Source organism: Sipha flava, unplaced genomic scaffold (genome assembly GCF_003268045.1).
Source record: "Sipha flava isolate LNK unplaced genomic scaffold, YSA_version1 583_pilon_pilon, whole genome shotgun sequence".
In the NCBI taxonomy this organism is placed as follows: domain Eukaryota; kingdom Metazoa; phylum Arthropoda; class Insecta; order Hemiptera; family Aphididae; genus Sipha; species Sipha flava.
The window spans coordinates 216,663-230,801 of NW_020273562.1; the positions used below are offsets into that span (position 1 = coordinate 216,663).

The 14,139-nt window shown below is 28.6% G+C and overlaps 1 protein-coding gene across 2 annotated transcripts; it reads right to left on the reverse strand.

The window, feature by feature from the left end:
- Positions 1 to 591: 591 nt before the first annotated feature.
- LOC112691256 lies at positions 592 to 13,433 on the reverse strand. Of its 2 annotated transcripts, XM_025565414.1 has the most exons (15): positions 13,147 to 13,433; positions 13,033 to 13,049; positions 12,730 to 12,871; positions 10,154 to 10,428; positions 9,800 to 10,067; positions 9,514 to 9,688; positions 7,850 to 7,950; positions 7,492 to 7,773; positions 5,093 to 5,454; positions 4,323 to 4,491; positions 4,049 to 4,225; positions 3,613 to 3,925; positions 3,225 to 3,529; positions 2,676 to 3,003; positions 592 to 2,536 (listed from the first exon to the last, which is right to left on the reverse strand). In XM_025565414.1, exons 3-15 carry the CDS (start codon positions 12,820 to 12,822, stop codon positions 666 to 668), a joined length of 4,719 nt encoding a protein of 1,572 aa, XP_025421199.1. In that variant the 5' UTR covers positions 12,823 to 12,871; positions 13,033 to 13,049; positions 13,147 to 13,433; the 3' UTR covers positions 592 to 665. The 2 variants fall into 2 exon arrangements, with proteins under 2 accessions (XP_025421199.1, XP_025421200.1); XM_025565415.1 differs by having other exon boundaries at positions 3,225 to 3,526; positions 13,033 to 13,433.
- Positions 13,434 to 14,139: the final 706 nt, after the last annotated feature.

Sequence of the window (14,139 nt, forward strand, 5' to 3'; positions counted from 1 at the left end):
TTGGAAGAGGAAATTATGTAATGCAATCAAACAACAGAACATAGAGCAAATATAAAATTAATGATATATTATATTTGTTTTTAGAATCATAAATTTGTATACATAAAGCAATAATTTATAATTATGTAAATGAAAAATATATATGTATATTATATATATATATATATATATATATATAATATTAAAAATAACAAGCTCATAATAAAATAATATTACGAATACTGTATTTTTTAATAAAAAAAATAAAATGTATTCTGTCATAATAAAAATAATAACCAATATATGTAATAAAATAATAACAACCAAATAACCATTTAAGGTTACCAACATTCATAGAACAAAAGGGATAAATTACATATATATATATATATATGTATCAATAAATGAAATAATAGTATATTATGATAAAATATTAATAATAGTCATAATGGAATAATAAGTGATTAAAAATTTAAAAAATCACAATTTGTGGATTGGTAGGAGGTTATGATTAAATTTGAAAATAAATATCATTCTTTCTCACCTATACAATAAAAATAGACTTGCAAAAAATAATGCACAATAGTAATCAAGACCAATATAGATGAAACGTGGTGATATTTTAAAATAATATGTATTTGGTACTCAAATTATTGCCACAACTACCAATTTTTTTTATTAAAAAATTATTTAATTATATTAGCTGTTGATGTTGTGGTATTGTTATCATTGCCTCCAATGATACTGATTTTTTCTGGTTGAATCGGTGGTGGTCCTGATATTTGTAAGTCATCATCTAATAAATTGACGACTGGCGTAGAGATAGATGTGACTGCAGGAAGTTGCTGCTGATAGTACTGTGACTGCTGTTGATTTTGGCTAAAGATTACTGGTGTTGTTGCCATTGATGGTTGCTGATAGTAATAATTATTTAAAGCCATAGTTGTGTTATTTGGTGTTACAGATGCTACAGTCGTTGATGGTTGATATTGTGGCAATTGTTGATAATAATTATTGCCATTAACGCTATTATTAGATAATGATGATGATGGTTGCTGCAGATTAGTCGTTGATGTATTTGATTGCAGTTGATTTTGTGATTGATATAGTTGGGATGGTTGTTGATGTTGCTGCAATGATGTAGGATAGTGCAATATTCCAGAAGTGTTTTGACCGATGTTTTTCAACTGAGTTTGTTGTAGTTGTTGATACATTTGGGGCTGTTGTTGTTGATATAGTTGAGATTGTTGCTGATATAATTGAGGTTGCTGCTGCTGCTGGTATAATTGAGACTGTTGCTGCTGATACAATTGAAGCTGCTGTTGTTGTGCAGGCAGTTGATTGAAATAATTAGCATTGGTAAAAGTATTACTGCCACTGGTAATGGCAATAGACGAATTCACTGAAGTGGCTGGACCACTATTATTCACAGATATTGACGAAATTGAAGGCGAAGACAATGGTAATGGTGACTGTAAGCTAACAGATATACTACCATTTGTTATTAATTGCTGTTGCTGCTGTAGAAATACTCCTGCAGTTCCAACACCAGTTGTGTCATCAGAGATAGAGGGCAGTGTTGAAATTGGTTGTTGATATCGCTGTGAATAAAACTGTGGTTGTTGAGTTGGGAGCACATGAGACGGCTGATGGTAACCAAAACTTCTTGAAGCACCATAGCCAATACCAGTAGTTATATTAGCAATAGTACTACCATTACCAATACTGTATGGTGTTGGTAATGGCCGTTGTAAAGCCGCTACTGCTGCTGCTGCCGCTGCACTCGGGAAGACGCTATTACCACTATTGGCTCCCATGCGAGTAGTATTCAACAAAGATGTTGCAGGTATATCAGTAGTACTACCAGTTATAGTATTAACATTATTATACGATGCTGAAGATAGTGAAGGATTTGTTGCTAAATTAGCTGTGGGTAATTGGTAGTTGTAATAGTTATAAGCCAAGACCGAAGACGACCTTGGCGATGAAAGAGATGCAGCAGTAGAATTTATAGAAGATGCTATCGCTGTTGAACCAACTGAGACATTATATTCAGCTGTAACTGGTGGAAACATAGTATGAGCGGCTGATTGTTGTTGCTGCTGGGCAGTATTTATATTGCCATTATGACCAGTATTAGCTTTAATATCAGATTGGTCATCATGATAGTAATCATAGTAACCAATAACATCACCACTGACACCAGTGGTAAAAGTAGATGATGATGGCAGTTGTGTTTGAGAATGAGAATACTGATGGTAGTGCTGTTTTTGCTGTTCTGATCCAAGAGGTGATAGACGACGTAGATGATGTTGTTGGTTCCAATGACCACCCAATGGTACTGAGGGCTTGTTTGATCCAACACTGCTGCCAAAATTTTTGATTAAGACAGCTAAGTCTTCTTGATTATGATCTTGGTTATCAACAGTCGAAACAGCAGCTAGTAGATCATCAAGACCACCAATGTTGGTGGTCAGGTCATCTTCTGGCTGTTGTTCCCATTGTCTGTGCTGTTTTATTATTTGATCGCGTTGTTCGGTTTGTACTTGACATGCACCTTAAGTAAAAGAAAGCATAAATAATTTATTTGATATAAAATGATGACAGTAAAAATCATACATTGTGCCAAGTATATTTTAATTAAATAATAAACAATATAGTTGATTAAATATTAGATATTTTAATGGTTTACATACCTTTAACACGTTGTAATAGTTTTGATACATTGGTTAGCATACGTTGATAAAAATCTAGACCCTTTGCACAACGTTCAGCTAAAACCGTATCTGGGAGTATTCCACTAGTCGGTGATGCTGTAACCATATCACTATTGGTTTCTGATGGTGTTCCTCCATTGGCAATTAAAAAACTTTCATATGCATCCAACAATGATGCTATTACAGTTCGGCGTCGTTCCATGGCATTGGCGTATGCACGACGTTCACGAGCAGCACACGCGTAAGCTGTTCTTACTCCATCCAACACATTTTGTTGAGCGACCAAGTTACGCTCAATCAAATTCACCTATTATCAAAAATTTTGTAAAAAAATTAGTCAATAATTTAGAAAATTGATTCGACTTAAGTTTTTATTTTTAAATAATAAAATAAAAATCAATCTTAAAATTTAAAAAAATAAAATACTGAAATTATTCAAACAGATAGACATAAATAACTAGAATATTTTATACATATGAATATATATTACTATTATGTGATATAATGAAAACATTTATTTGTACACACCATGGTACCATATTGATCGTCTAACTTTTTTTTTACTGCCATCGAAACGTCTAAATTAGATCCTCTCAGTTCTACAAGTACATCTGAATCATCCTGTCCAGCAGCTGCAGCTTCTTTATCTTCTCGATTCATTTCCTCTCGAAGTTTGGACAATAGCATCTGTCGCTGCTCACGCACTTCTTGCATTTTGTCGACTACCATTTTAAGCCGATCTAAACGCATTATGGATTCTCGTTTGGACTGCCTCAACCGTCCACCAGTATTATCATCTGACTCGGAATCTTCGTTTGGATCGGATGACTCTGCTAAACATATGAACACGTTAACTTTAGATATAAAATTATAGATGAAAAATTCGAATGGTTAAAACTAACCAGTAATAACTTACCAGCGGAATTGTATGATGAAGTTGAATCAATGCCGTCAGCAGTAGCGACTTCAGACGCGATCGCGGATATTGATGGACGAGCTGGTGGCAATCGGGCTGCGAGCTCATCCGGTGGCAGAGCTAAAAGTTCTAGATCTCGACGACGGCGATCTCGGACAGCTCGACTTAACGTAACCCAGCTATCCCGAGCCCGTCCAACGTGTGCTTCGCGGTACCGAGAAGCTTCTCGTCGTAATTCTCGCATACGGCCAGCGGAGTAATCATATGGCCTACCTACTGTTCGTCGATATTCGGAATCACCAAGTTCTTCAGTCTTTGATTATATTAATGTCATCCAAAAAATCATTGATAAACGTAAAACAAATAAATGTAAACGAATGTTAGTATGATAAACAATCTTAAATATATTTAACAGATGTTTAATAATAAATAGTACCTTCAAAAGTCTATCTATTTCGTCTAGCATACCATCCACAGCTTGAACTGCAGCTGATAGCCGATCCATATCAATGTCCAATTGGTCCTCTTTATTGGCACTAGAAGGATCTCTTTCTCTTTCTTCTCGTCGCTGGTGTAACAAAGCTTGGTATGCAGCGCAACAGTTAACCAATTGCTTATTATGGAAATTATCACAAATGATACATAATACATATTCAATAACACTCAAAATTATAATACAAAATATGTTAACTACTAAAGTAAGAACTTACTTGTGGTAGTTCATTCTTGATATTATTCTCATCATTTTCATATTCATTACTATAGTTTTTGTACATATCTAAGCATTCGAGATGTAATCGGTCAACAAATTTAGTCAGTCGATCATCAGCTTCCTGACATAATGATTGAACATATGCTTCCATTGCGCGCTTTTCTGTTCTATTATTAAAAAAAAAAAGAGCTCTAAAGTAATGACTGAATAAATACAAAATAAACTTTATAAATCGAATCTAATTAATATTATGTCTTACTAAATATATACAAATAATACCAGTGTACTCAATAAATTCAAGTAATTTATTTATTTAGAAATAATATAAAAAAAAGTTTTATGATTATGTTTCAAATGTATTTAATTATTATTTCACGAGTAGATTTTAATTGTTGGAATATAATAGATTCACTTTTATTGTTGATTAATTTATTCAATAAAAATAAAATTAAATAGTCATGAATATTTTTATAATAATTTCTACTTTTGATTATATAACAAAATTACAAAAAAAATCAAACATACATTAAGATATACGAATAAATGATAAAATTATTATAAGCCTAGTTGAATACAATCATATATATGAATAATTACTCATCTAAGGCATAAATAGGTTGGTAGAAATAGAAACTTATTTTGTTGATAATTAAACAAAATTAATCAAAAAGGCAAGACAGACAATATATAATAGATTACAGGTCACAGTTACTAATTATTTATATCCTTATTCACAAAGTATCAAGTGCTGTAAATCATGTTACTAACCGGTAAGTAGCTGCTCGATTACGAGAAACTGTAGGCACTATATCTCTAAATAGTGTAGTAACAGTAGATGTAAAAGATGATGATTCATTGTTAGAAACAACAACAGCTAAGAGCTCTGGATCATCAACACTGAAGCCTATGGGCTTAACTAATGATGCTCCCTTAACTCTGTCTAAATTATGATGTTGACTACTTGATGTTGAAGAAGAACTATTTCCCAAACAATCACTATCGTCTTCATCAGACAATACAGGTATTACAGGTTCATGATAAATAAGTTCATTTTCTGATTTAGCTGCACGCCACTTGGCAGCAGCTACGTCCATGGCAAATGATAAAGTATCTCTTCTCATCTCTAATTCCTATACATATTAAAATTCAAGTTAAAATATAATAATAATAATAAATTTATATAATAGAATATATAAATATAATAATAATAATAAAAGCTCAGATTTAAAATATGATTTAACATACTCACATAAAGAGATACATAAAATAAATAACATATATTTAATTATTTAATATGCAATTTGATTTAATTTACAAATAAAAAAGAGTGTAATTTAAAATTTGGACTCTGGAGAAAAATGTTCAACCCCCATCCAAGTATATATAATAAGATCTAAGGGAATGTATTCACTTTACTTAAGATATTTTATGACATCTAAAAAAATACAAAATTTACATTTTCAAGATCTTAGAAACTTAATTGAATACTGTATATAATATTATATATTTATATAATAAAATAAAATATAATATTTTATATTATATTATATCACCATTTACATTGCATAAAAGATTTCTGTGATCTTGGTATATTATTCAAATAAAATATTTCCCATAATATATACATCCTAAATATTAACAACAAATCTTCTATTTTAAACTTCATTACTAGAAATAATTAAGACTTTAAAATCCAATGTACATTAAAAACTCTATTTATTTCCTTAATTATATCTTAGCTTGAATATAATTCAGTAGTTTGGTCTTTTTACTTAAATACGAAAACCAAATGCATAATGAACATTCAAAATCACTTTCATCATTTCATGTCTTTTAAATTTAGTATTATGCATGTACCTCAATCACCTTATCAGCCACTTTTAAATATATTTAATATACAATTTATCAGATAGAGGAAAAAAGTGATCAAGAATAATTGTTTATTTTTTTGATTAATTGTCTGTCCTAAGGAGTTTTTTTACATTTTTTATTCCTTTATTTAGAACTAGGTCATCAATCAAAAATACACTCTATCTGAGTAATCATAAATCTAATTATCCATTTCTAATAATAAACAAAATTATTTTGTTAATTCTAATTTGAACTCCTTTATTCTTTTAACATATACATAATATTAATTTTTAGACTTATTGTCTATGATATATTGATAATAATGAATGTATGTAGTTATTTTTCAGCAAATATTATTTATATTATATTAATATATACTATAAAATATATTATCAATTATATGTAATTAGGTTTTTACTAGTAAATAAATAAATATAATAATAATAATGATTAATGACAGGCCGTTTAGATATATATTTGCTAAGAATAAAACCTGACATTTAATACGAGTAATAATAATAAAACTATAAACATCATATTATTTTCACTATGGTCAGGATTGGACAAGACAAATCAAAATTATGAATTAAAAATAAAAACAGGAATAACTAATTATTTTTTGAATAAAGAATATTTTATTTTGAATAGTTTCAGTTGTGAGTAAAAAATAAAAATTATTCTGGATAATTGAACTTGTGAATAAAATAAAATTTTTGTTTAACAAACTTATGAAAAAAATAAAAATAGTCAATAATAATTTATTTTAATTTTTAGTTTCCGTGAGACAATTGATAATTTAAATTTGATTTTGATACAACCTTATACTCAATTAATATATATAACTAACCCAGAGAGTGGGACCTCACCTTCTGATTCTTCTTAGTTAGGACACTGCAAATAAAATAAGGCTGTATATTTTAAGAAAAACTTGTATGGTTAAATACTAATAATTAAACATCATACATAACAGTAAAACTTACTTTTGAATCATTTATTTTAAATTGAGGGAACTAATGAGTAAATATAAAAAAAAATTTAAAAATCATAATACATTCTGAAAAATTTTAAAATGTACATATTAAATAATTTTCAAGTATTAATAATATTTATGATTCAATTTTAGGAAGTATAATTTATAATATTACAAACATATATTATATTGAATTATCATCCTTAATATTAACTCATTAATGATAATAAAATCTGAACCCAAATAATTTAGTTTATAGTGAAGTTGTTAAATTTTATAATTTTAAAATAATTATAATAAATAATAGGAGTTCATAAATTTAAAAAAAAATGATACATAATCTTACTTTAGTTGCAGCTAATCGACCGGAACCAATTCGTCCAACTTCTGAATCCAAATAATAATAATAATCATCATCAGCCGAATCATCTTCTCTTGACACTAAAGTCATTGACTTTCCACCGTTCTCTGATATCTGACCAGCCCGTCCAAGTAGGTTTACTGCACGTCGGTAATATGAAACTCGAGTGCCCATCTGTTGTAACTGATCTTGAACGTGCTGGCCTTGAAACAGGGCTGTAATGGCTCCATAATACCGACATTTAAATTCAGAGTATAGTCGCCATTTCTATAAAAGTAATTTGATAATGTTTAATAACATATTATCTGAAAAGTAGATTAGTTTGCAGGGTGATATTACTTACTTCAATCCTACTTGCGCTAACACAGTATGGCTCACGTTCAACTCTGAGAACTGCATTCACCGCACCAGCAAAATATTCACATATCATAGCTGATACTTTAGCTGTATTTATAATAAAATAGGTAAATTAATAACAATAAGAATTATGCAATGTTTATGTGTAATCATTTATCCCACTTTCATTTAAATACAACCAAAATCTAGTTATAAAGATAATACTATACATATAAACTATTTTATTTGGTAAATTAACCAAAATGTACTTATTATTACATAAATAATATAAGGGAAGCAAATAAATTTTTATTATATTTATTTATAATATTTAAAATTTACATATCAAATAATTTCCAATTATTAAAAATAAATTATAACTCAATTTACGAACCAAAATTATATTCTAGTCATTTAAAATTAATTTAATTTTAATAACGTATTTGAGTGCATTATTGGGTTCTCAATAAATTGTTTTTATTTTAAATAATAATATTTGTTAATACATTAATGTCTGTAGGCACCACGAATCAATGGAAACCATTCAATTTAATCTGACAATGGTTTAATTAACAATCAAATAAAAATGAGTACATCACAATTGGTTCCACCAAGTAGTGTTCTATTGCATAAATTATTTCACATTAAGTATAATGGCTCATCCATTAACTATTGTTTTTCAACAATTGATCACAAAAAATTCAATTGATATTACTATAAAAATTAATTGATTTTACCATTGATAAATGATATATATCTAATTTAAATAATTAAAATTTTTAATTTCATTTTTTTATTAATTACTTGTCAAATATGGCTATAAATAGAAGTAGAAATGTGAGAAATGTGACTGATGTTGAATTGTTGTATATATTTTTACACTAAGTTAAATTTAAAAGTATATTTATATAATAAATAAAGTTATTGATGCTTAGTGCAACAGAGCTAAATTATTTTACACAAATATAATAAAATGTTTACTTAAACATTCTAATGCTTTCTTAAATAAATAATAATAATGAATTAATAAAAAAAAATGAAAGAAAATTATAATAAGTATATTTGCATGAATGGTTAGCTCTTAATTCTGGAAGTAATTGAAATTAAATCATCATTTTCAGAAATATTTTTTGAGAAACAATAAAAATATTGTACTCAACAGAACAACTAAAATCTTACGAAAATATAAATCAATTTTAACATAATATATTGAAGTTAGTTAATAATTAACTGTGTAGTTTTAGGTTAGTATAATTTTAATTTTAAATTAATATTTAGTGCTAATTGTAATAAGTTAAAATATGTTATTGAAAAAATAAAATCATTCTGACATTATCTAAATAATATTTTTCTTTAAATTTAAATAAAAATACCATGTAAATAAATTAATAACTGTGCATAAATTAATAATGAATAACTATAATTAAAATATATTAGAAGTATTTGTTGTATTATTTATTCTCAAATAAGATTATAAACTCAACATTCAAGACTTAAAAACATATTTTTAGAGTTCTTATTATACTATATTTCTAATAATTACTCATTAATAAGATGTTTAGAGTAAATTATTTACTATTGCGATTGCAAGGATTTTATGGTTATATTTTAAAACACTTTAAAGCCATATTAAAAGTTATTTTGAACTAAATAAAAAAACAATATCAGTACCAATTATGAGAGGTTTTCGGCCATCCATCATACTTTTCTCCAAAATACACTCTTGTGCCTGTGCAAGTGTTACATTGTATGCAAACTCAAGAACTGCTCGACTTGTAACTGGTGGCTGTTGTCGATGATGCCATTTAGTATGTTCATTATTATTTTCACCATTGCCAAGCAATTGCTATTGTCAAAAAAAGAAATTCATAAAACTTATAATGATGTATAGATACATTCACATTCTTTGAATTGTTAATTATGTGAATATATCAGTTCTCTTGAGTAAATAAAGTACCTGAAATGCCCACGCAGAGCACTGTAGATGTGTACAAGCTATTTTAAGAGCTGTATTTGATGGGGATTCCTCCCCTGCTGTGGTTGATGTATTAGAAGTTACCAATGGTGGTGATCTGTCCTGTGCTGAAGCTAGACGACTATGTGCAGCACCCAAATTGTACAGTACGCATCGCATCTCATACCCAATGTCACCACTGTCTACTACAAGTGAAGCAGCATCAATATCGTTAATACATCGGTTTGTCTTTCCACCAAGAGTTCGTTTCCTACACCACGATATTCATTATTAGTTTAATCCATGTAAAATTGAAAACAATGTACACCAATGTAATAATTGATTTTATAATTTTACCATGTAAAAGTTAAAGCTGGTGTTGGTTCTTCAATTTTAGTGATTGCAACATCTTCATAAGGTTCTTTTACTCCAACAATTTTTTGTTGCATGAGTTTGGGAAATTTATCGGTTATTCGAACTAAGTGTGCATAATATCGTTTTAATGCAGTACAATCATTTACCGAGCAAACAGATGACATCACAGCATTCATAGCAGATTGTCTTAGTCCAAGCAATGTATCTATGTCTGCAGAATATAAGCTAGGATCTCGACCATAAGATTGTCTTATATGCTGAAAAATTATTAACTTAATATTACTCAAGTACATCAATTTATAGACTACATTAGAATAGTTACATTTAAAAACAAAGAAATTGGTAGTTTTTTTTTTCATTATATAAAAATTAAATTAGTCATAGATTATGTATTCTAGTTTTAATTTATTTTAATTATACCTATTATTCGATACATACTTAGAAACAAAATAAAAATACTTATTTTTCAAGAAATCAACACTATAAATTTACCAATCAATTGTTATAAATGATTTACCAATAATATAATTTACATATTTATATAAAATAAAATCTCGATTGTCTGTGTTGATGAATAATCATGCTCATTTGTACAAAAATGTATTTATATCATAAGTAGAAAACGAATTTATATGCCCTAAAAAACCTTGAAATATGCTCTTAAAAATATGCAAGTATGAATTGAAAATGCCATAAATATGCTTGAAAATATGCACTTAAAAATGTTGATATATGCATTTATTTTCAAAAAAAATCATAAAATATGCATTTAAAACACAAGCTTTTAAATTTATATATTTATATTTATTGTTATTTATTTAATACATAAGTATAGAAATATATGAAATTAAAAAAAAAAAATTTATTAAAAGTTAAAATATGTACTTTTAATTTACACTTTTTAAACATAACACTCCTTGACTGTTCACTCTTCACACAACACTATTTCAATAAAAACATTTAGAGGTATAGTTGTTGCTAGATAAATTAGCATGGCAGCGGTGAAACGATAAAGGAAAACAAGTGGTTCATTAATTTAATTCTTAACTTAACCATTCAATACCTCATCTAAATATTATCCATGTGTGTACATAACACATGGATACCTATAATGTCATGGTAGATATTAGCTGTGTGAACAAAAAATCGGTATGAGGCGGCACAGACGTTTAAAATAAGATAGTTAACAAAGGTAACAAAATATTAGCAATTTTCTTTGACAAAAAAAAAAATAGGACTGAAAATATAAAAAGATGTTTAGTTTTTTTTTCTAATGATTTCTAAAGAAGTAAAAAAAAAAAAATTTTAATTGTTATATTTGCAATAATGACCTATAAAATATCAAAAAATTAAAATATGCAAAATTAAAGTAGTGCATTTTTAATCTCCAGTATGTGAAACTTATTTCTATCTCAATTAGCAATCTTTTGGACTAACCAAAAAAATATGCAAAATGCATATAAATCCGTTCCTCAATCATAAGTAAAGGCATAGATTAGCAGTAAACTGTTAAAGATGATATATTAATTTAATAAAAAATAGGCGGATTAATATAAATATGTTTACAGAAGTAGTCCATATCATCTTCAAAAATTCTGTGAAAATGTTGACTTCTATGATATCATAAATTCAAGAAGAATTCGAAGTGAAGTAAGAAAAATAATTTCAAACCATAAACAAAAGACAAAAATTAATTACTTCAAATTTTAAGCCCCGATAATGAAAAAAAAAATTAAATTAAATATGTATTATATAACATACACACATACATATATACATATATATATATATATATATATTTTACTTATTTAAAATATTTTAATAAATAATAGTAAAAAGTAAATTAACCAATTGACATTGTTTGAATGAATAATTATTACTACAAGGTAATAATTTAATTTTAATATAACCATAAGCATTATAGACTTATTTATATTTACTAATAAGGGTCAGTATTTTAATCTTTGATATTAATCTAGTTGCTATAAGATCAATTTAAGCATTTCTTACATAAATTACCATTTATAAGTCTGTTATCATAAGAGTAGTATTATAATTCTCAGCAATTCGTAAATAAAATTCAGTAACATACAGATTTGATAGTTTTAACCATAAATAAGAATTTACTCGAACATTAGATAAAATTTTAAGTCCTATCATATGTCAAATACATGCATTTTAAATGAGGATTTAAAACAAATTTTTACATTATTAGGAATTATAAATAGGTTAAGCATTTATTCATTTCTATATATAAAATATTTTTTTATATATTAATAATAAAGAAACAAAAATCTTAGCTTTGCTGAAGAAGAACAATTAATGATTTGGTTTTTAAATAAGAGTAAATTAATTAATTAAATAAAATATTTATAAATCATTGATAACCATAAGAATTGAATGGTACATTTATAAGTATGCTCTGTTTAAAATTAAATTTTTAGATACCTACGTTAAAAAAAAATAATAATAAACATGATATTATCATTTGTTATTACAAATTAAGAATATTAATGAGCCAGCAAGGCACAAAATAAAAACAAATAATTAATAATCACATGATTCAGAGCCGTTGCAAAGTCGGGCGTATGATTGTCTGCACATCGTTTGGCCGGTATACCAATCATATATAACCGTGGAACGCCTTCCATATTGGTTCAAGTTGCTTCTTCCTGACGACCGCTTACAAGCTCAGGATATCTGATAGTGCAATCAAGAAAACAATGAGGTCAGTCATGCAACACGTTCTTACTACACAAAGCAGCAGCAACTGCAGCCGGCCATCAAAGAAAAACACTTAGGTAGTCCACCAGTCGGTGAAAAATTATATTATCAAAGCGCTTTACACCACCGGGACTGACCTGTGGACTGTCGGCGCCTGTAACGAGAACCGCGTTATTAGCACGTTGCGATAACACAAACGGCTAGATTGACGGCCACTCCCGCCGCCGCCCCAATGAATATTGCGCCCGTACCGGACTTGTACGTATGTGGTGCGTCTGCCGTGTACGCACAAAAATGGTCGCGCATCAGACTCGTCGAATCACGATTCCGCGTACATTCGACATCCACCGATCGCACTGGGAAAACGCGTCGCGGGCGTACGCAGTTAAAACGCTGCAAAGGCTTATTGCCGTCTCGATTGCGCACGGCGTTACGATAAGACGGAACAAGACCAGGCAACTAATCTATCGCATAATTGCGGTTGGCGACCGCGATTAACGGCGGATCGGACGAATGAACACCACCACGATTACATTAATTCAATTCGTACGTACGGCGACCGTCGCCATTTCCACATAGACGGCCCCGATAACGTGCTATCACTGCTCAACCGCCACTGCCGTAGATAACAGTATCATCACTTATCGTCGACCGTCGCAACCGCCCGGACAGGACGGGATGATAGAATTCAATAACAACTATTGGACCAATGCTATGTACATCAATACTGTTACGAATATTTAAAGCTCGGGATATCATGATAAATGTGAAACGTTTTTTTTTTCTTTCTACAAACGAATGGTTGTCTATCCGTGTGTACTAATTTTCACTTGGAATTAATATAAGCCAACCGAATTTGATATAGATACATCGTTGTATGTTGTTCAATAACGTTCCATACTTGTTACAATACTTATACTAATATTAGTTATATCTATGATCTCAATGGGTTTTGTTGACGTATATAACGGTACACACAAATATTAATATTAAACAAACATTTTTATCTTTCAAATGACAAATTTTTATGTATATGTTACCAGCAGTGTTGAATATGGAATTCAATAGAATGCCAAAAAGAGCAGGAAAAGTATAACTTTATATGATTTGGTATTCCAAAGAATACCAAAATTAAGCAGGCAATGTATATAGTTATTATACAATTATATTTTAGTTCTCCTTAATAAAAACATTTATATGTTTGACAATCCTAAATACAATATTACAGTTAATTTGCTTATTAT